Genomic DNA, 23,556 nt, shown 5'->3' on the forward strand with positions numbered 1-23,556 from the left:
CCTTCAAAGTGCAATAAAAAACAATACAAATACAATACAAAATACAATACAATGCTCCTCAGAAATACCCCTCCCCCCAAAATTAATTAATTAATTAAATAAAACTCCAAACTCCCTCTAAAACAAGAAAAGAACAATCAAATGAAAGAGTCCTCAGAAATAATATGAAGTTTTAAAACGTTGGCGGATATGTAATCCGATCTCCTTCTTCTAGAATAAAAGTCTCCTCTCTGAAATCCTCCGAACAGCTTCAAAATCTCAAGATCAGCGCAGAAAGTAGTCAGCAAAAGTCTCCTCTCTGAAATCCTCCGAACAGCTTCACAATCTCAAGATCAGCGCAGAAAATAGTCAGCAAAAGTCTCTGAATTCGCCTCGTCTAGTCTCAACCAGCAGAAAGCGATCAAAGTGTTGACATGTGCAGACAGAATTCATAAGACGCGTCCCCGTCGCCATAGCAACTTAAATTCGAATCACTCATATGCACGCACGCGGACCCGAAGTCGCGTGCGTGAGCAGAGCGCGTGAGCGCACATCGATTCTGCAAACAAACCGAATCTGTTCATGCAGGACTGAATGTAATTATTAAATAACCATTTAACAAGTGATATTATGATGTATAATTACTGCTTTGCTACAAAATGGAAGTTTCAAATTCAACCGTTAAAGCATGAAATAAGGTACCACGAATCAGTGAATTTGAGTTTGATGTGGCTATATTATCAGTAATAAAATAATCATTAAAAAATGTAATCGTTAAAAAAAAGACATTTATGTCAATTCGATTCAGAGATGAGTACTAATGTTGTCCATCAGAGGGAGCCACAGGATAGCAAATCCTTTAAGATCACAGTTAATAATAAAGTTATAATGCTAACTTTGTTTTAAATGGTTGATATAAAAACTTTTAGATTGTTAGATTTATTCAGATATACAGAAAAAGAAATGTACATATAATGAATATGTAATATAGTGTCTAATGTAATTGTCTAATGAGTTTATTGAATGACTTTTATGAGGTAAATGTAACATTGCTCTCAAGCTTTCTTAGTTTGAGTGATTACACGAGACATGATTCGTTTATTCAGGATAGTTTATTTAGAAATTAGTAAAAAGGAGGGAAAAAAAGGTATTCAGTCAATAACCGTTCGAACTGAGGAACTACAATGAGGTCGAAGGAGCTACAACACGTGACATAAAAAACAAAAACAATATGGTATATGTTTAAATTTGATAATGATATTGACACAATTTGAAACTTTATAACAAAGCACAAAACGCAGGAAAACACAGCTATACAACATACTTCAAAACAAATGAATAATTAGTCATTTCTGAGCATCTTTATTCACCCTTTTCTCATGTTTCCTCAATAGAATTGACAACATGCCCCACCTGCACAACTGGGATTTAAACCCTGCTAGTGTCTTCTGCTAGTTAGCGAGGCATTAAATAACTATATCAACCGTTAAATAAGATATTGGAGATTAAAATAATATCATATTTGTCTAATTTTAAATAAACACAAAAAATAGAGATTACAAAATTAACTTAAGAAAGAAATTTACTTTTGCTATGGTTTAATAAATGTCTATAGATATTTTCAAAAACAACTTGGCGCACCTTTGGCGCAATTTTGTCTCTATAAAGTGTTGATATGGCAACTAGTGTAGATTAAATCACAAGCCTCGTAAGTGGAAATAAAGTATCAAGGCAAGACATTATATATGAGATTCTTGCAAATTTGCTAAGAATAAGTAGTGTAAGCTTAATAGTGTTTGTGTGGGTTCCTGCTCACGTGGGATTGGAGGCCAATGGTGGTAGATAGACTAGCAAAGCAAGCAGTAAAACATAATGAGATAAATGTGCAAGTGACGTTGAGCAAAAATGAAGTTAAAAGTAAAATAAAAGAATTCATAAACAATAAATGGCAAGTTGTATAGTATTCAGAAGCAAGTAGGAAACGGAATAAGTGTTTTTGGGAATAGGAAAGAGGATACGATTGTTTCTCGTATTAGAATAGGGCACATGCACACGATTAAATCATTCCTTGTTTAAGATAGGAAAACATGGTACGGGAAAATGTTATTATTGTGATCAGGCAGAAACAATAGAACATGTTTTAATAAAATGTTTAAAATATGGAAAAGAAAGGTTAGTACTTAGGAGGATAGTAAGAAAATTGGGTGTGGTAGTATCAGAGAATGTCTAATAGGCCTTTATCACAGTGCGCGTGACGTCACTTCCAACGGCGAGTAGTAGCGTAAATCGAGTTCCGGTCGAGTCTGTAGCAATGGCGGCGGCACGAAGGTTTTCAATATCACTGCGGGATCTTCCCCAAATCACCAACGTTTACATGATTGTGGAAAATCATTCACAAACGAAAGTATCCAAATTTGAGAAGGGATATAAATTCTTCTATGAAAACTACATCTTCAATTATGAAGGTAAGTTTCATTTTAACGTTTGTTTATTCTCTCGAAATGGCTAACATGCTAACTGTTACCTAGCTGGCTAAACCATGATTGTCTTACAAATACGCAAACCGATACAATTTTCAAGTAAAAAACGATTTTTATTTTGCTGTGATATGGTAGTGTGATTATAATGCTGTTTTTGTGCAATACAGTATCTGATGTTGTAGATAGTGAGGTGATTATCAGGGCACAGTGTTACCGGTCCATGAAGAAAAACGAAGAGCCACACTCTCTTCAGGTTACCTGTTCAGGTTTCAGAACTTTAGTTAGCAGCTAGGTCCAGTTCGAGGACACAAATTTGATTGTGTTTATAGTTGCTACGGTTGTAGCGTGTTAAACTGCGGTTGCAGTTTGTTTGAAAAGTGTTCAAATGAAAATTGTTAGACTGCTGTTGCAGTCAATTTATGTTAATGTTTCATTTGTATTTTAATTGTAAACCGTATATAATGTTTTATTTATTTAGATTTCATTTAAAGTCGACGAGAATCCTCCTGTCATCAGTACTTTTTGCTGTTCCTGTGTGGCTGGGAAAGAGCTATGCAACCATTTGGTTGGCTTGCTGTTTCAGAGTGCACACTACAGCATGATGAAACTAAAGACGGTACCACCCACTATACCCAGCACAAGCACTCTACAGACTTGGCACAGGCCCAGGACTCGGGTATAGTAACAGCTATTAACTATTTTATGCATGAATTATGACAACCTCAGACAGTATTTTTGTCCTATGTGTTTTCATTGAAAAAACAAGTTTTGACTTTCTAGCTGTCCACTGCTGCAAACTCTAAACATAAAAGGATTTATTTAGAAAAATTAAGCTTTTCAAAGTTTATAAACATGCTTTCAATAATAACATAATTTTAATTTTTTAACAGGGAATCCATCCTGAAGCAGTGGATCGATTACTTGTGAGGAAGCCAAAAACCTCTAGCAGAAGTGGTATTAAGTCCACTCTTTACAGGGCCTACACAGGTGATTACATTTACATTATTTTATGTCGAGCAAAAATATGTAAAAATTAAAGGACTTTTAAAAGTACTATTTCTATTCTCTTTTTTTTTTTTTTTGCTTTTAGGTCCCCTTCCCAATAATTTGCTGCTCTCTTCTGTGGAGTCTTTAAGAAGTGTCAGGCCTCAGCCACTGATCTGCAAGGTTCTGCATGGCTTGTCGGAGATGAATCTGGTGGAGTCCAAGTTTGGCCTGGTACCCAAAGGTTCTTTGCTGTCCTATCAGTGCCCTGCTGAGTCATCAAGGGATGCTGTCAGACATGCAGAAGCCCCTGCTTTTCCTACGCTTCCTCTGGATGGGTATACATTTGAAGGAAGATTTAAATTTGTCCCGAATTTCCATGAAATGTTGTTCTTCGAAAGCTTGGCAGTCACTCAAGAACTAAGCACAATAATTGAAAAAGACACACGGTCTGTGTGACAGTCACAGTCTGCTCTATGGAACCAAATGCGTACGCCACGCATTACATCCAGTAGATTCCGTGAGGTGTGTCATGTCAGAGGAGAGTCGACTAGCCAGGCATTAGCTGCCCGAATCATCAAAGGAGTTCGTCAGACTTCCGCAATGAAGCGTGGACTGGATCTTGAGCCTGAAGTGCTATTTCAGTATTCTGGTATGATGAATGTCAATGTTTTACAGTGTGGGTTTGTTTTACATCCTGAGGCGCCACACCTTGGCACAAGCCCTGATGGCAGAGTCTACGACCCTACTGAGAACCCTCCCTTTGGACTTGCAGAGGTAAAATGTCCTGACGTTGATGACATTTCTCAGGTGACACACATAAAAGTTGTCAACGGTCAAGCTAAGTTAAAGGAAAGCCACAAATACTACTGGCAAGTTCAGGGACAGCTTGCAGTAACAGGACTGAGTTGGTGTGATTTTATAACAAATACCAAAACAGACATAACCATTCAGCGCATCTGGGGCCTGTACCATGAAGCCGGTTTAGGTGGCTAGCCAGCTATGTTTCAGTTTAGTTTCCACCAACCCTGGGTTTTAGGTACTATGAAAGTAGCTTGGCTTTAATCGGTGTTCGTTGCCATGGTATCTTACGCTGCACGGCTAACCTGCTCCGGGGCAGGTTATGTTCTGGATTCAAGATCTCAGACTGAAGTTTGACCAATCAGCTCAGAGCAAAGAAACATATAGGTGACGTAACTTATTCCCAGTGTCTGTTACAATGACTTCACCTTTTCTTCCAAATCCTGTGACATCTCAGCGCAAATTGTTAGACGAGCACTTCGTAGAGAAAGAGTTTTAAGCCAGACAAAATCCCCTTGCCTTTCCTGATAGTTACTTGTATGAAAGATACAGATTTTCCGCGGAAGCAATGTCTTATCTTTGCGAACTTCTTGAGCCGCACATAAAGAATTTAACACGTCGAATTCATGCACTTACTGTAACGCAAATATTGCGTTGCGTTTTTTTTTTGTTGCAAGTGCTACATACTTGCACGCTGGGTGAAGCACAGAAGCTATAGGGGAAAACACGGTTTGTCGAACCATTCGTAAGGTGGTCCTCGCTCTGCAGGAGTACATGAATAGTTTCATTAATATGGCCATGTCCATAAAAGAGGGCTTTTATAAAATTGCCGGTAAGATATATTGATAGGGTGAAATCACATGAACACATAATTTTTTTTTTTTTTAAAAAGCAAATTGCACAAATGTACTATATAATACATGTTAAGAATTATTTTAAATCTTTATTATTATTCTGTTAATCTTATGATAGGATTCCCTAGCTTTCTTAGTAGTACAAATACGTTCTATATTTATGTAAAATTATGTATGTGTAGCCTATGTGTAATATAGCCTATAGCCTATTTTTATAATATATAAAAAATGTGCATGTATCATTTTTTATATATTATAAAAATAGGCTATAGGCTATATTATACATATAGGCTACACATACATACATAATTTTACATAAATATAGAACGTATTTGTTTAACTTACACATTAACAATCAGCAATCTTTCTCCAACAGTCTTCTCTTGCTTTGGCAGCAGAGACCGTATTGTTTCGAGCTTGAAATACATATTTAAATTCATCGTAATTCTGAATGATTATCTCTTGCTCCTCCGCGGGAAAATATATCGCTCACGCTCTACCCGCGATTGGTTGTTCAGTGTCGACGTCACTCTTTTATGTGCACGCGCGCGTGGAGTAATCATAGCTTAAGGATTAAAGCCTGAGTTGACAGAGAAAGTTGATGAGCTGCATCATGGTACCAATAAAGCCTGATTGCATCGGTTTGGTTTTGTCAACTCAAAACTAATCCTGTAACCTCGAGTTTGTTCAGCTACCTTCATGGTACAGGCCCCTGGAGAGATGAGAGTTTAATTGTCTTGATGAGGGACAAAGTAGACATTTTTTTTCTTTGATACATACATGAATGTGTATTTTAACTCTAGGAGTTGTTAAACTAATACTGGTGGTGATTGATTGTTTGTTTATTGTTAAAGGTAAAGGTCACCCAAAAATGCAATGTATGCAATAATTTACTTACCCTCGTGCCATCCTAGATGTACATGATGCACAATATACATGTATAAACATGATATATGAATATAGATCATATATATATATATAGAGAGAGATTTTATATCTTATATATCTATCTATCTAATATATATATATATATATTTATATTTTAACTCTTAAGAGTGCTGATGTGCTTAAACTAGTGCTGATGTTGATTTATTGTTTACTGTTACGTGAATAGTTTACCCAAAAATGATATTTATGCCACAAATTATGGCATAAATGTCATTTTCGGGTAAACTACTCTTAAAGGTTCTTCAAATGTCTATTTTGGTTGAGCATCTGTTTGTTTTAAATGTTTAATAGTGCCTATTCATAACTAAGTTCACTGTAAATTGTTAATGAATAAGTGAGAAATTGTAACAACTTTTTAATTGTCACAATGCAGTCAATACATTATGTATAAAAGTGGTGCAATAAAAAAAAACAATTCAAATTTTTAAGCAACTTTTGTAACTTTCAAGCTCATTTACTAAAAACATATTGCAACATTAAACAGCAGTTTTCACAATTCAATATTTTTGTACAAATTTAACTATAAAACAGACATTTGATTGGTGGCAAATTAAATCATGTTTCTTTTCTTTATAAACGTTCTATACAACATCATCATTTACATCAAGTGGGCCTTGGTAATTAGCCATTAAACAGCAGTTTGCCCATATTTGGTTCACTGTGCCTGTCAGGGTAAGAGGAATGGTAGAGTCCCAGATGTGGTTTTCTTTGATTCGTCGAATGACTCTTTCCACCACAATCCTTAGACGGGCTATTGATTGTGTACGTTTCGTCTCCTCTTTTGTAAATTGGGCCGCTCTTTTGAATGGAGGGATAACAAGCTTGGCTCCCACATTCTCAAGCAGTCGCTCTATGGTAAAGCCTTTATCTGCCATACAACAGTCGCCAGGCTCGAGCAGTTCCAGAAGTCCAGACTGTTTTGTTATCTCCCTGTCTGAGATGGATCCAGTGAACAGCTGTGAAACAAAGGTTATGGCCCCACATGGAGCAACACCAAGCAAGCCTTTGAAGGTAGGGTAGTTTTTGTAATGTGAAAACATCTCCGACTGTAGTGTAAGTGCTGAGGGGTTTTCACATCTGATCTCGGTACAGTCCAAAATAACACGGACATCTGGGAAGTGCTCCTTAAATTTTGCTGGCATGGTTGCTCTGACTTGCTCTTTGGTCATCCAAATAGGCAAGGACCCCAAAACAAGGTACAGAAAATTTGCCCATGTTATGATAACTCGACTGACCGTTGTTGTACTCACATTGAAGATATCTGCCAAGACCTTCTCTCGTAGACCTGCAGACACGCGACAGCAATAAAGGAAAAACTCATCAATAAGCTGAAGCTTTCTGTTAGGGCTTGGTCCTGGAACCGTCTCTAGACCATGTCTCTGTGCCTTAGACCAGTACACAAGGTTCGATGCAGATGGTTCTATTGATGCCCAGAAAATCCTGAAAACCTTCTCTGAGGGAAAGCGTGTGTAAAACCGGAAGTCGTCATCCGAGAGACAAAATCGATTTATTTGAATGCGGGAGACAGACAAAGCTCTCACTTCTGCCTCCAACTCTCTAATTCTCTCTGCTGCAGCATCCAATAGATCTGGACACGGAGGTGTTGAGTAGTCATGGTCTGTGAGTGGGACGGGTCCGTAATAGACAACAGGCTGTTCATCACTGACCTCAGATTCACTGCAATGTTGGCGCTTTGACGTTATCTTATCCAGTACATTGGGTCGTTTTTGGCGAACACTCCCCCAGTTGTTCCATTCAAACCTGGACGGTATAACTCCACGTTTCAAGCGTTTACGATCGGCTGTTGACGAGTAGTCCGATTCTGTGAAGTGTTGCCCGCATACGTACGTACTCCCTTTTAAAACAGAGGCAAAACTTTTGCCTTCATCCCGCCGAATAGAATGAATCCACATTTTCTTTGCTTTTTCATCAGTTGGAAAAGAATGAAAACTGAGATAAGGCTGTTTAGTAGAACTATTACAACATTTAGGAACGCAACAACAATTCCTCGTTGTGCTCGCCGCCATTGCTACAGACTCGACCGGAAGTCGGTTTACGCTACTACTCGCCGTTGGAAGTGACGTCACGCGCACTGAATTGGCACTCTCTGCTTACTTCCGGTTTCTGGACTGGCTGCAGTAACACGTCTCTGTCCATGCGGGGGCGCTCGCAGGCGAGTGCAGAATGAATGGAGGTCTATGGCGAAAAACCCTCAAAATCCACTTTTCTCAGGATATAATTTTTTGTCTAGTAATTTGAATGTTGTATTCGAAAGGAGATGCAAAGAAATTAGACATTGCTGGGTGTTAGATTTTTTAGAGTCACTTATTTGGTTTAAAAAGTCTTTTAAAATGTCAATGACGTCAGAATGCTGACGTCATTAGCAGAATGCTAGCGTGTTATGGGCAACAACAACTCAAACTGTAAGAAATCGAAAAGAAATAAGTACTCGTTCATTCAACTTTCGACCTATAACTCATGTTGAACTTGCAAAACCTACAATAAAATCTGAGATTTCTCAACGGCAATCGGGTGAAAGAGACACATTTAGCCGTCTAGCCCCATAGACTCTCATTCAGTCTGCACTCGCCCGCGATCACCTCCAGTGGAATTCTAATGGAACTGCAACCAAGGAAGTGCCAAGGCTCTCCGTAGACGGGCTCTGGTAGTATTCAGTATGGAAAGTCTATTGGGAAAGCAACCGCCATAAAACACCAAACGATATGGCAAGCCGTTTTAGCTTAAATTGTACCCAGCGTTACTCGTCGTAATTGCATTTTTACTAGTAAGAATTCAATAAGAGAGCTCTACAATTCAATTCTTACTAGTAGCAATTACAATTAGAGAGCTCTCCAATTCAATTATTACTAGTAAGAATTACAATTATAGAGCTCTCTAATTCAATTATTACTAGTAAGAATTACATTTACAGAGCTCTCTAATTCAATTCTTACTAGTAACAATTACAATTAGAGAGCTCTACAAATGAATTTTTACTAGTCGTATGTCTCCATTGACTTCCATTCATTTTTAATTACGGAGCTCTACAATTGAATTGTTACTAGTAAGAATTACAATTAGAGAGCTCTCTAATTGAATTTTTACTAGTAAAAATATGAATTAAAGATATGTATAATTGCAGAGCTCTGTAATTGAATTAAAGAGCTCTGCAATTACATTCTTACTAGTAACAACTGAATTAGAGAGCTCTCTAATTGGAATTGTTACTAGTAATAATTGGATTAGAGAGCTCTCTATTTAAATTGTTACTAGTAAGAATTGAATTAAAGAGCTCTGCAATTGCATTCTTACTAGTAACAATTCAATTGTAGAGCTCTCTAATTGTAATTCTTACTAGTAACAATTCCATTGTAGCCTACAGCTCCGTAATTAAAAATGAATGGAAGTAAATGGAGACATATGACTTGTAAAAATTAATTTGTAGAGCTCTCTAATTGGAATTGTTACTAGTAAGAACTGAATTAGAGAGCTCTGTAATAGTAATTCTTACTAGTAATAATTTAATTAGAGAGCTCTCTAATTGTAATTGTTACTAGTAATAATTTAATTGGAGAGCTCTCTAATTGTAATTGCTACTAGTAAGAATTGAATTGTAGAGCTCTCTAATTGAATTCTTACTAGTAAAAATGCAATTACGACGAGTAACGCTGGGTACAATTTAAGCTAAAACGGCTTGCCATAAAACGAAGAAGAAGAAGAAGAAGAAGAAGTGTAGATTATTCTGGTGAATGATCGTGTTTGCGTACTGTATGGACACTACAAGACACCGTACCTGAGGAAGTGCGCATGCGCGTTAGTTAATTGCCCGTCCTCCTGTCTGTGTGAGTGTGTGCACATCTCCCGCCAAGTTGTGAGTATAGCTTGCTGCCTGTGGCTGTGTAAGTTCATCATACTCAACAGAGGTTTATGTAATAAACACGTTTGGCTTGGATTCAAATCACGGACTCCTCACTTATTTCTACAACTAGTAAATACACCTAGTTTCGTCATGCTAGCATGTGTGGAAGTATTTAATTAAGTGTGTTGAATTGATACAGGAGTACAGCTTCAAATTTTGTTTATTTTTTTATTTTATTTTTTTCCTATAAGGCGTTTGATTATTTAGAGCACCAATTTATTATTATGTCATTGCATAGATTTGGTTTTGGAAATATGTTTAGCAAAGTAATTAAAAACCTTTACAATAATAGAAGCTGTTTGATTAAATTAAAGAATGGCACATCCCCAAGGTTTAGTTTATCTAGAGGAGTCAGACAAGGGTGTCCCATTTCTCCCTATTTATTTCTACTTTGTGTGCAGCTACTCTCAACGTTTATCTGTGAAAGCGGTATTTCGGGTATCCGTATAGCAGATCGAGAAGTTATTATTAGCCAATTAGCAGATGACACTACCTTATTTTTAAGAGATGCTTCCAAAATCCCTATAGTAATTGTGTCTATTAAAGATTGCAGCGCATCCTCTTTTTATAATATTCCAGTTAGATCTGAAGTTACATATTATTTAGGCATCGTGATGATGACTAAAAATCAAGATAAAAGAAGTACCTTGAACTTGATAATAAAAAGCCCAAAGAAGATTTAATGCATGGCTGCAGAGAGACTTGACCTCGAGAGGCAGAGCACTGTCGATAAAACCCGATAACATTTTATTGGGAAAAACGAAATATCTTTAGAAGTCTGTAATACTGAATCCTTGCAAATGAGCTATAAATTGCTATATGAAACTTGTATGTATAGGCCCATGTATATATGTATAAATGATGGATTTCATTATCATTTAATTGTATGTAAGTTTTACATTTTTGCTATGTACTTGTATTTTTGATACCTTGGCATTGAAAAATAAAAAATAAGGTGGTTAGAGGACCTGCCCCTCCTGAAGAATACAGAATTGTTTCCATATAAAGATAAAAGTGTTTGGAAAATGCTGAGGTGCAATATAGGTGATTGTCTACAAAAATAATTGTGTTATGCTAGTTAAAAGTCTCCTCATATCCTGATAGCAATCACAATGTTAAGCTGTCTAACACACATAACATTTCTCAAAATCAGGTACGCCAATATTGTTTATATACAACATTATTTATTTTATTACAATAAAATTCATATAACATTTATATACAATAATAGTTAATAAACAATAACAGCCATTATTCAAAAATATACAAAGATGGTGTTCTCTGGAGATCCTTTGGAGAGGGCCGAGGCAGAAGCAGCTTTCACAGGAGAGGAATTCTTTTTAATTCACAATTTAACACATATTACACACACAGCACAATCACACACAAAAAAAACTCATGGAGAATACTACAAAATATATCGACCAGACACAACAGCAGCAACAACAAAAAAAAAAAGAACAAAAAAAAAGGGAGGATTCCACACTACCACTGTCTGTGAGTTATCCATTATTCCATTTGAGTTTATCATTTTATAGTCTCTATATAATTTAGTACTAAGGCCCATGTGGATTGGAACTCTTGCAATCTTGAACGCTGTTTACTTGTAATTTCTTCAATGGGCAAGAAATCTATTATCTGCTCCAGCCATTGACCCACTGTGGGTCCTGACTGGGAAATCCATGCAGTAAGTATACATTTTTTAGCAAAATAAGAAAACATTGTAAGCACACATTTTCTTATAAAGGGACACTTATTTTCTATATCATAATTCAATAAATATAACATAGGGCATGGCTCAAAAGTACAGTTACACATATCTTGAATTACTCTATGAATCTTTTCCCAAAAAGAAAAAACAGCTTTACAATACCAAAATAAATGCATAAATGTTCCTAATTCAGTTCCACATTTTCTACACATAGGAGAATTTGTATCATTAAATTTATTAAGCTTCACTGGAGTTATATAGTATTTATACAGAAATTTATAGTTAGTTTCTTTAACTTTAATGTTCACACTCAAGGGTAAGGTCAAATCAGTACACAAATTTAACCATTCTTTTTCACTAAACTTCCTTTTAAACTCTAATTCCCAATTTATTCTTAAAGAAGAAAAGGAAATCTGGGAACTTTCTGACAAAATTTTATACAGATGAGATATCTTCCCCTTAACCGAAGTAGCAGAGATAATAAATTGTTCCAACTCAGGAGGATATAATCTAAGTTGTCCCTTTTCATGTAGAGATATAATAATGTGACGAATCTGCAGATATTAAAAAAAATCTGTTCTAGGAATTTGATATTCAACACAAATAGCAGAAAAAGATTTAACAGATTCAGAGTCTTCATCAAACATATGCGCAAAGGTTTTCAGCCCATGAAGTGACCAGTTTCGAAAATCAGTTTGGGAAAGTGCTAAAAAGTCAGGGTTAAATGCAATAGGAGAGTTTTTACTTATATAACCTTTTGTGTTCAAATACCTATTACAGTCCTGCCAAGCTTTCAGTGTGGCTTGTAAGGGGGGCAACCCCTCTACACTCATCAGAAACTGCAAATTATTAACATAAGGTGTTGTTGTGATCTCCAATGGATAGCATGTTTGTGATTCCAAAGTTACCCACAGGGAACTATTTTCCAACTTCCAATTTATGATATTTCTAATTTGGCAGGCCCAGTAATACCACTGAAAATTTGGAAGTCCTAAGCCCCCTTTTAAATATGATTTTGTTAAAGTGGACAGCTTAATTCGGGGAGTCTTATTGTTCCATATAAACTTTGTTAAACATCTATTGATTAGTTTAAAGAAAGAAAAAGAAATATAACAGGGTAACATATTAAAAGCATAAATAAACTTAGGGAGTATAGCCTACTCATTTTAATAACACTGATTTTCCCAATGAGAGATAATGGAAGAACAGACCATATCTGAAGTTTCTTTTTACAACTCTCCAGTAAAGGGTTATAATTGTCCTTAAATAGTTTATCCAAAACGGGTGTCACTTGTATTCCAAGATATTTAAAACCATATACAGACCAAGAAATGGGGCATTCTTTCCTAACATTTTCTTCATTTGGAATATTAAGAGGGCAAGCAATTGATTTTTGTAAGTTAACCTTATACCCCGAGATCATAGAAAATATTTGAATATCTGCCAACATGTGGCGCAAAGTTATGGTCTAAATTAAAATTTGCCCTAGCTAGAACTAATTTATTCCAGTTTTCTTCAGATTGATCTTGCTTATGTAACGCTTCTCTAAGTAACAGTTCTTCCTTTAGACCATTAGTAATTGATTTTCTTTCTTTATTTTTATAAGAGGAGTATGATATAATATGTCATCACAAAGTAGCTTTTTCTGCATCCCAAAGTATGGATGGGGCTATCTCAGATGATAAATTAAAAGTATTAAATTCTTCAATCCACTCTCTCATTTTTTTACAAAACATTTCATCTTCTAATAACGAGTTATTAAATCTCCACATTTTAGATTTGTGAACTTCATTTAAAGTAATTTCCAAGGACACCATTGCATGATCTGATATAGAGATTTCATGTATTTCACAAGATGAAACAAGCTTCATGTATTTTTTAGGAAGAAAAAAATTATCTAAACGAGAATAAGATTTATGCCTATTGGAAAAATAAGTATAGTCCTTTTTTATAGGGTTAATTTCTCTCCATACATCTATTAGCCCTGTTTCTAATCCCAAAGCATGCAACATTTTTGCAGATTTAGGGTTATAACCTACAGAGTGAGAAGAAGATCTGTCTAATTTTGAAAGAGTTAAGTTGTAATCTCCTCCCATCAAGCCAAATGCTGTACATTGCGTATTCAGAAGAGAAACCATATCAGAAATGAATATAGGTATGTCTATATTAGGAGTATAGTTATATCTGCTTGCCCCAAATTGTCCCATTCACCAAAATATATCTTCCCTCTGTGTCTGAGATCTGATCAATTCATTCAAAAGATATATATTTATGAAATAAAATTGCAACTCCTCTACTGTTTGATTTAAAAGATGAAAAGAAAATCTGTCCAACCCAGTCTTTCTTCAATGTAAGATGTTCTTCAGGTAAAAGGTGAGTTTCTTGTAATAAGGCTATTCCCACTTTCTCTCTCTTGAGAGCTGTGAGTATTCTTTTCCTTTTAATAGGGTGTCCTATACCCTTAACATTCCATGTAATTAATTTGAATGATTTATCCATAATAGTCTTTTTAAAGAAAAAATTAAGAAAATACTCTTGCAACCCTTCAGACTTACATGGCATGTAGAATCGATCAAATAAAAACAACAACAAGAGAACAGAGAAAAAAAAGAAGAAAAAAAAAACATTTAACACACACAAAACCCACCCACTCACATACATATAAACTAACAACAAAAAGAGTTCCATCTGCACCACCCAATTGTCGGGTGATATCTATTGGTGACTGTTGTTTTGTCTAAGAATTAGGGTCAATGTAACCAAATATATAGGATACATATCCTGATGCAGCAAGTAGAGTGTCCCCCTCCCCCATTCATAATAGTTTCTATAATAACCAAACAGTTGTTTTCTGGCATATATCTTAAGCTTGTTCAGCCTCAAAAAACAAACATGGCATTCCCAATGCAACAAATTGCTTGAACCTTTAAATAAACACCTTTTATTTATTAATAATAATAATAATAATAATAAATAAACAAAACAAAAAATATAAACAAAAATAATGTTCAAGAACTTAGGCAAGGCAAAGCAAGGCAAGTTTATTTATATAGCACATTTCATACACAATGGCAATTCAAAGTGCTTTACATAGAAGAAATTAAAATAATAAAAAGAAATAAGAATAATTAAAACAGTTTAGAAAAATAAAATAAAATACAGTACTTTTAAAAATAAAAAATAAAATTATTATAGATCTTTCCTTCAAAGGATTCCCTTAAGACTTAAATCTTTCCTTCTTTTAACCTTCAATCTTCTTACGACTTCCATCTATCAACTTTCCTTTAACTTTCTTTTCTCCCTCATTTACTCACACGTTCTTTTCACTTTCTTTAGCACTGCGTTCACATTCTTTCTCAGACGAAAACTTTAATATCGTCATTTAAATACTGTTCTACTTTCAAACCCACATTAATACACGTCACTTTCACATTATCACTTTCTTTTACCTTCTGAGTGGGCATTTACAGTTTCGGGCTAAATGCCCTGCTGACATAGGAGAAATTAAAATAATTAAAAGAAATAAGGATAATTAAAACAGTTTAGAAAAATAAAATAAAATACAGTACAGTACAAACAGTCGGACGAACAGCGGCACAGTGCTCATTCAGTAAATGCATAGCTAAACAGAAGTGTTTTGAGTCTGGATTTGAATGTGACCACTGTAGGAGCACATCTGATCTCTTCTGGAAGCTGGTTCCAGCTGTGGCTGGCATAATAGCTAAAAGCAGACTCACCATGTTTAGAGTGAACCCTTGGTATTTCTAGCTGATATGATCCAAATGATCTGAGTGATCTGTTGGGTTTATATTCAGTGAGCATATCTGCAATGTATTGAGGTCCTAGGCCATTGAATGATTTATATACCAGTAATAGTACTTTAAAATCAATCCTAAATTTAACTGGGAGCCAGTGTAAAGACCTGAGGACTGGTGTGATATGTTCATATTTTCTGGTTCTGCTCAGAATCCTGGCGGCAGCGTTCTGTATGAGCTGCAACTGTCTTATGGTCTTTTTGGGAAGGCCAGTGAGGAGTCCATTACAATAATCCACCCTGCTGGTGATGAAAGCATGCACAAGTTTCTCTAAGTCTTGTCTGGAAACAAAGCATCTAATTCTTGCAATATTTTTCAGATGATAGTATGCTGATTTAGTTATTGCTTTGACATGACTACTGAAACTAAGGTCTGACTCTAGTGTCACACCAAGATTCCTGACTTGATGTTTAGTTGTTTGACCCCTAGAGTGAAGGTATGCGTTCACCTTGAGAACTTCATCTTTGTTTCCAAACGCAATAACTTCAGTTTTGTCTTTGTTTAATTGAAGAAAGTTTTGACACATCCAACTGTTGACTTCGTCAATGCATCGGCACAGGGAGTCAATGTGGCTGTAATCGTTAGGCGATAGGGCTAAGTACAGCTGTGTGTCGTCTGCATAGCTGTGGTAAGCAATTTGGTTATTTCTCATTATTTGGCTCATTGGGAGCATATACAGGTTGAACAGGAGTGGCGCAAGAATTGAGCCTTGAGGGACTCCGCATGTCATGGATGTCCACTCAGACTTATGGTCTCCTATACTAACATAATAACCTCTCCCATCTAAGTATGACCTGAACCATTTTAGGACTATCCCAGATAGCCCCACCCAGTTTTCCAGCCTGTCAAGAAGTATGTTATGATCGACAGTGTCAAATGCAGCACTGAGGTCGAGTAGTACCAGCACTGATAATTTTCCTGAATCAGTATTTAAGCGAATATCGTTTATTATCTTTATGAGCGCTGTCTCTGTGCTGTGATGCGGTCGGAAACCAGATTGAAAATTGTCAAAGTATCCATTTGAGCTTAAGAATTTGTTCAGCTGATTGAAGATAACTTTTTCAATGATCTTGCCTATGAAAGGAAGATTTGAGATCGGTCTATAGTTGCTTAATATGGTCTTATCCAGATTGCTCTTTTTCAGGAGGGGCTTAACAACTGCAGTTTTCAGGGAGTTTGGAAAACTCCCATAGAGAAGTGAGGCATTTACCACTTCTAGAAGATCTGCTTCTAAACTGTTTAACACACTTTTGAAAAAAAGATGTGGGAAGTGTGTCAAGAGCGCATGTTGATGTTTTAAGGTGCTGTATGGTTTCTTCCAAAATTTTGCCATCAATTTCTTTGAAGTCAGACATAGTAACTACTTTCTCAGGTGGTCTGATCTGTCTGACCTCAGTGCAACTCAAGGATGTGCTGATCACCTTTCTGATATTATTGATTTTCTCAGAGAAGAAAGAAGCAAACTCACTGCACTTGCTGTTTGAGAGCATTTCACTAGGAATCTAGCTTGGGGGGTTTGTCAGTCTCTCTACAGTAGCAAAAAGAGTGCGTGTGTTGTTTAAATTGCTGTTTATAATATTTGAGAAGAAAGTCTGTCTAGCTTTGCCTAGTTCCATATTGAAAGCATGCAGGCTGTCTTTGTAGATGTTATAATGGACTACAAGTTTTGTCTTCCGCCACATGCGCTCTGCTTTTCTGCATTGTCTTTTCATATGTTGCACTGCTGTTGAGTTTCTCCAAGGTGCTTTTTGTCTGCCACTCTTCTTCCTGACTTTAACAGGAGCAATATCATCAATTATATTTTTAACTTTTGAGTTAAAAGAATCAAGGAGAAAATCAACAGAGTCAGCAGATATGCTTGGTGTTAAAGATATAGCCTTCATAAATAGTAGACTAGTGTTCTCATTTAAGCATCTCTTCTTGACAGACACAGATCTAGCTTCAATGGCAGGAGAGATCAATATATCAAAGAAAATACAGAAATGATCAGACAGTGCTACATCCTTAATAACAATCGATGAAATGTTTAGACCCTTACTGATAAGTAAATCTAGAGTGTGTCCATGATTGTGTGTGGGTCCATGTACATGCTGAGTCAGATCAAAAGTTTTTAAAACAGTTTTGATTTCTTTTGCCATATTGTTTTCTGCATTATCTATGTGAATGTTAAAATCTCCAGCAATGGCAAAACAGTCAAACTCTGAGGTCATTGTTGATAACAGTTCTGTAAAGTCCTCAGCAAAGGCTGGAGAATATTTTGGAGGCCTGTAAATAATGATGAGTAAAATGCGAGGAGCACCTTTTAACACAGTACCCAGATATTCGAAAGATGGGTAATTCCCAAATGATATTTGCTTACATTGATAGATATCTTTAAAAAGAGCAGCTAGACCTCCACCTCTCTTAACAGCTCTGCAGACACTCATAAAAGTAAAGTTAGGAGGGGCTGTTTCATTGAGGATTGTTGCACTGCAGCTGTCTTCTAGCCAGGTTTCATTTAGAAACATAAAGTCCAGGTTGTTTGTGGTAATTAAGTCGTTGACTAGAAGTGATTTATTTTTAAGTGAGCGAATGTTCAAAAGTGCTAACTTAACAGTCTTACTTTTTGTCCCCACAGCAATCTTAGTTTGACATGTAATAGGCACCAGATTAGTTGGGTTTGCTGTACGGCTATTGAAGGCCTTAGACTTTCTATCTTGTAATAGAACAGCAATAGAGAAAGATACAGGCACACTGGGTTCCCGCTTGTTCTGTAAACATTTGAGAAGGTTACTGTTATCATAACAGGAACCCAAAACACATCACTGAGAGCTGGTATCAGTTGTTTTTGGTTCACCTCGAGCAGATGGAGGAGGGTGTGGGCCCTGGCGTTTTGGCCGAAGAGGCCGAAGAGCTCTCACAGGAGGGGGCGGGCGAGCTCGGCGCGCAGTCTTCGGTGTTTGAGGTGCCTGACGTTTTTGGGTTGGTATCTGGGGGCTTGCAGCAAAAGAGTGGGATAGTCTGGTTCCAGCATGCACCAGTTCTTCCATTTTCTGTGAGAAGCACAAAAGTGGAGTTGCTGGCGAGAGTGAGAAAGTATCTGGTGAAAGGGGCTGTTGCTCAGGTGTTATCGGAGGCTGGGATATGCTGTCCTGGCTTCCCTGGCTGTTTTCCAGGAAGTCGTCCTTGGGTGCTGAATCTTGGAGCAGTTCTGATGTGTCTGTCTGTGGTGAGCTCAGTGGGCAGGGCTCAGCTGAGATGGTGTCCATGAGCAGAGGTTGTTGTGGCTCAGTGGTGTTATCATTGTCCTTGTGTGATATGTCAACCGCATGTCCATTTTGCTGCTGAAGTGAAGTCCCGTGTTCATTCATACTGTTTCCAGGTGTGTGTGTGTCGTTCAGATTGACACACACTGCAGAAGGATGATTGAGATATTGTCCTTTAACACTCTTGAACCAAGTTTGTTTGGGTGATGGCCATCCCGATGAAATAGTTGTCTCTGACTCCAGAAAAGATTGAAGTTGTCAATGAAGTTTACTCCTTTTATATTGCAGGTTTTTTGCAGCCATGTATTAATCCCAAGCAGCCGTGAAAACCTGTTTGTTCCTCTTGCTGGGAGTGGTCCACTGATGAATGTTTGAACTTTCAGTCTTTTAAGTGTTTCAAAAAGTTCATTGAAATCCTTCTTAAGGAGTTCTGACTGCTCTTTATGAATATCATTCTTCCCCACATGAATTATGAGTCGATTTGCAGTCTTATGTTTCATCAGAATGTTTTGAAGTTCCCTGTTTATATCAGAAGTTGTAGCTTGTGGAAGGCAGCATGTAGTTGTATCCCTGCTGCTAATGTTTCTGATTATGGAGTCTCCCACTATCAGAGTCCTGGGCTCGGCTGTGCTCTGAGCTGAGTGCCGCTGTCTGCTCGACCTTGAGCGCCAGTTAGCATCAGTGTTAGCTACTGGCTGATACAGTCTGTGTTCGATCATATTCATCATGTTTGGGGATTCCTCATTTACATTCATTAGTACTTCAAATCTGTTCTCAAGATGTATAGGTGTTGGTAGGAGACCAGTGTTTGCAGTCCTTGTCAGAGCTGTATCTGGGGTAGAGGATGCTACTGCGGTAATATGTGAGGCCCGTGACAATCTGATGTCTCGAGTGCCTTTGGGTCTCGCTCCCTGTTTGTGCCATCGATTTGTAAGTCGATCGGCTTGTTTCTGTACCTGTCGAGGAGCACTAGTTTCATAGGACTCACCGGCTATATGCTGAGGGTGTCCATGACGAAGCTCTGTTGTGTGTTGCGTCTGGTTTGGTGGTCCCGTAAATAACTTTGTTTCAAGAACTGCAATCCTTTGTAAAAGTCTGTGGCAGTTAGTGCAGCAAGTAGATTCCAGAAAAGGCATTTTCTCTCTTATCCTTGTAGGCAGTTGTGTTTTCCTTTCCCCGGAATGTAAGCTGGTCGGGTAGAAGAATTCTGCGTTTTTGTGGTAATCCAAACTTTGTCGTTTGAGCACTGTGCTGATTTGCTGAAGTTAAAATTAGGTGATAAAAGGAGCTAAAATATAAAAATATAGAAGATAAAATATAAAAGCGATAGAGCAAAGCGCGGAGCAGTAAGCAAGAGCGTCCGAACGGTAGCTGAGCTGAGCTAACCGAAACAATGTCCAAGCCATTGTATTTTCTAATCATACCTCGAGTATGCAGTTCAATGTTCAAGGTGGATTCTCATAAGCAGCTTTATATAATCCCTTTTCTTCCAGTTGTTTTATTGCTGCAGCTGGAGTTGGGAAGATTGTTGTAGTCCCGTCATTGTTGAAAACTTTTAGTTTAGCAGGAGCCAGAATGTGCGTTCTGATGTCCTGGGCCTTTAACTGTACTCTGATAGGCTTGTACAGAGATCTTTGTTGTCTCACCTTGAAGGAAAAGTCGTGATCAAAATAAATCCGTGTGTCCTGTAGCGTTACTTCCTTCACCGGAACTCCCCAGGAAGTGAGGGAGAGGAATTCTGACGTCGCTCTTCATCTCTTATTCTGTGACCTGAAACAAACAAACAAAAAAGGTTACAGTCATAGATTACAATTAGAAGAAAACATTTTTAAAATCTTTAAAATGAAGTGAATATAATCTTCAAAATCATTTGCAGCTGATCTTAGGCTCATTACCTTAAACCAGTCATGTCGAAGGATTTTCCTCAGATAAATCCGTTGTCTTGGGCTTTCCTTCAGGAGGGATCGCATCAGGAGGCAGCATTCTGTGCAGAACGATAGAAGCGAGTCAGATTATTACCTTAAACTTTAATTAAGCTGTAAGATTCGACTATTCTATAAAGTACGGTCAGAAAATCAGAAAAAATGCTTGTATTATCCAATATCTATCTTCTACACAGCCACTTGGCTCAGGTGTTACTTTTTCGTACTTTCTTTGTTTTGTATGATTTAAATTACAGTCGGTCTTCTTTGTTGTGATGAACGCCATCTTACCGTTTGACAAGCCAGGATCAGACCAGATGTCATCTTCAATCGTTTGCTTGTCTCTTGGTCCTGGAAAGCGTCCACACACCAGCAGGAATAAGAGCACTCCCAGAGACCACACGGTAGCTGGTTTCCCGTGGTACTTGCCCTCTGTATAGTGCTCAGGTGGGCGGTAGGATAGAGTGCCTGCAGAAAAAAGATTTGTCTGATGAGTAAGAACCATAGCATGAAATACCATAGCATATGGTAAAAACATCTGGTGTTTTTCATTTAAAAAAACGCTGCCTCAAATGTGAGATATGGTTTAATATGATACCAATTGAACTAGTCACTAGAACTTAAGTCCCAAACTACAGGTTTGATTTATAATTCATACCAGAGAATCTTTCATAGCCAGCTTCCTGCAGGACATCCCCGCACCCGAAGTCGATCAGCTTGACCTCAAGCGTTTCTGTGTTGATCAGCAGGTTCTCCAGCTTAACGTCGCGGTGAAACACTCCACGCCGACAGGACATATGAGCCGCCGTTGTTGCCTGCGCCATGATACGCCGCGCTGTGTCCTCATCTAGGATGCCTTCGTGATGCCTTCGGGAAAAATGCCACAGATCCTCACAGGGTGAGGGACGCTCCAAGACCATGATGTATTGGTCAGGCTGGTCCTGCCAGTCCAGCAACTCAATGATCTCTGACACTTTGGGGCCCCTATTAGCCAGGATTAATAGGCCGACCTCTAATGGGAAGGGTGTGGGATGTCCAGGCTGGAAGAAAGATCATTATTATATGAAGGTGTTGTCATTATGTTTACATATTTTAATTTGAAAACAACATAGCGAGTGTAGGCTACTTACAATGTTGATGTATTTCAGGTTCTGCGGCTTTCTGACAATTTTCACTGCCACCTGATCAACCAAAAAAACAAAAAACATTGTTACATTTCTAACATGTCAAATGCAGTAAATACTGTAGTGGAAAAATATACACAAAAAGACTTGAAATGGATGTAGTGAGACAAAATAATGTGCTGGCTAAATATTGTAAGAAAATGACGATACCTCAAGGCCATCCTCCAAGCGTTTCCCTTGATAGACAGAGCCGTATGATCCCTCACCAATCATTCTGCCCATCTCATACCGGCTCAGGATGTTGTCTGCAAAAAGATGATTCAATTTAGTTGCATGGACAGCAGTGAGTTTAATGTTTGAGGTCATGGCCGTAAACTCACCCTCGGTTGTCTCGTCCACTCTGTTGTTCTGACCTGGTGCTGGACTGACTGGACTGTGATGGACTGGAGCTGGAGGGGTTTAGAGCAAGGGATATCATGTTTAAATGCAATCAAAAAATATTAAACACTGCATAGTCATATTATGGTGATTCTTCAGTTACTACATGCATTCTTAAAAAAAAAAAAAGAGTTCTGTTTAAATATTTAAGACATGTCCTGGAAAATATCATAACTTTGATCAAACTTTGGGATTTTGATATAGGTGTGAATTTGTAACATAATTATGGTCATTAATGGCACTTCATCCAATGGGAACAGAAAAATTCCCTTAATTAATTAAGTTCTCATGAATGACACGTTTCCATTAATGGATACTCATATCTAGCTGAAAATGATGTAGACTTTATGATGTACAGAGCGCACTAATAAACAGAGCATTTACACATTGTCAACTGGTCATTGGATTTACCCTCAGCGTGTCTCTCACTACCGGTTGCAGTGGTCTGATCCTCCACTATCTGACCCTGACCTAAGCCACTCCAGTGAAGAGAGAGATGCTCTCCAGAACTCCAGAGAAGAGAGGTCAGATCTACAGACCTATTCTGGCTCACCTGACTAGCACTTTCCTCACTGCTAATAGGCTGATGATATACATAGAGCACATAGAAGAGATTTGACCCTGATTTCTTTCCATATCACAATAAACATTTAAAACAAATGCACAAAAAGGTGTCAAAATCATCCAAATATGAATATATATTCAAATTCATTTGTAGCTTATTAGGGCCAATACCTCAAACCAATTCCGGAAATGTGCTGGACTGCGGTGGCCTGGAGCTGGAGGGGTTTGAACCTGCTGATCTGCAGGAGGAAGAACTTCAAAAATTATATTTTGATATAATATGGTGTGGTCAAATATGGTAATAAATGACACTCCAGTGATATTCTCCAATGGTCATTTGTTTTTCCCTCAGACTTACCCATCCTCGTCCTCTTTCTCATTGGCATCTCATCTTCAGCGCTCTGATGGGAGTCGTGCACCTGCTCAAGCTGTCTCTTCAGTGCCGGACCTCTGCGAGAGGGTTGAGAGGAAGTGGACGGACGTCCATCATCTGGGCTCTGCTCCCTGTCAGCCGGACCTGTGGGCACAGAAACATGTGGGCCTGGCATCCTTCAAAGTGCAATAAAAAACAATACAAATACAATACAAAATACAATACAATGCTCCTCAGAAATACCCCTCCCCCCAAAATTAATTAATTAATTAAATAAAACTCCAAACTCCCTCTAAAACAAGAAAAGAACAATCAAATGAAAGAGTCCTCAGAAATAATATGAAGTTTTAAAACGTTGGCGGATATGTAATCCGATCTCCTTCTTCTAGAATAAAAGTC

The 23,556-nt window shown here is 37.6% G+C and overlaps 1 protein-coding gene and 1 long non-coding RNA gene across 2 annotated transcripts; one reads left to right on the forward strand and one right to left on the reverse strand.

Annotated features, from left to right (window-relative positions):
• Nucleotides 1-2,229: 2,229 nt before the first annotated feature.
• On the forward strand, nucleotides 2,230-4,138 carry LOC309498768. The gene is made up of 4 exons (XR_014206035.1): nucleotides 2,230-2,444; nucleotides 2,938-3,135; nucleotides 3,350-3,446; nucleotides 3,550-4,138. It is a non-coding gene; the product is annotated as an uncharacterized lncRNA (long non-coding RNA).
• A 16,300-nt stretch (nucleotides 4,139-20,438) lies between these two features.
• Nucleotides 20,439-23,332, reverse strand: LOC309500160 (serine/threonine-protein kinase pim-2-like; the record flags this gene model as incomplete). Its single annotated transcript, XM_082171724.1, has 9 exons — nucleotides 20,439-20,506; nucleotides 20,950-21,126; nucleotides 21,317-21,698; nucleotides 21,789-21,839; nucleotides 21,993-22,087; nucleotides 22,163-22,231; nucleotides 22,632-22,803; nucleotides 22,956-23,023; nucleotides 23,143-23,332. 9 exons carry the CDS (start codon nucleotides 23,330-23,332, stop codon nucleotides 20,439-20,441), a joined length of 1,272 nt encoding a protein of 423 aa, XP_082027850.1.
• Between the last annotated feature and the right edge of the window lie 224 nt (nucleotides 23,333-23,556).

The sequence above is a fragment of the Leuciscus leuciscus genome (genome assembly GCF_965113295.1).
Source record: "Leuciscus leuciscus genome assembly, chromosome: 5".
In the NCBI taxonomy this organism is placed as follows: domain Eukaryota; kingdom Metazoa; phylum Chordata; class Actinopteri; order Cypriniformes; family Leuciscidae; genus Leuciscus; species Leuciscus leuciscus.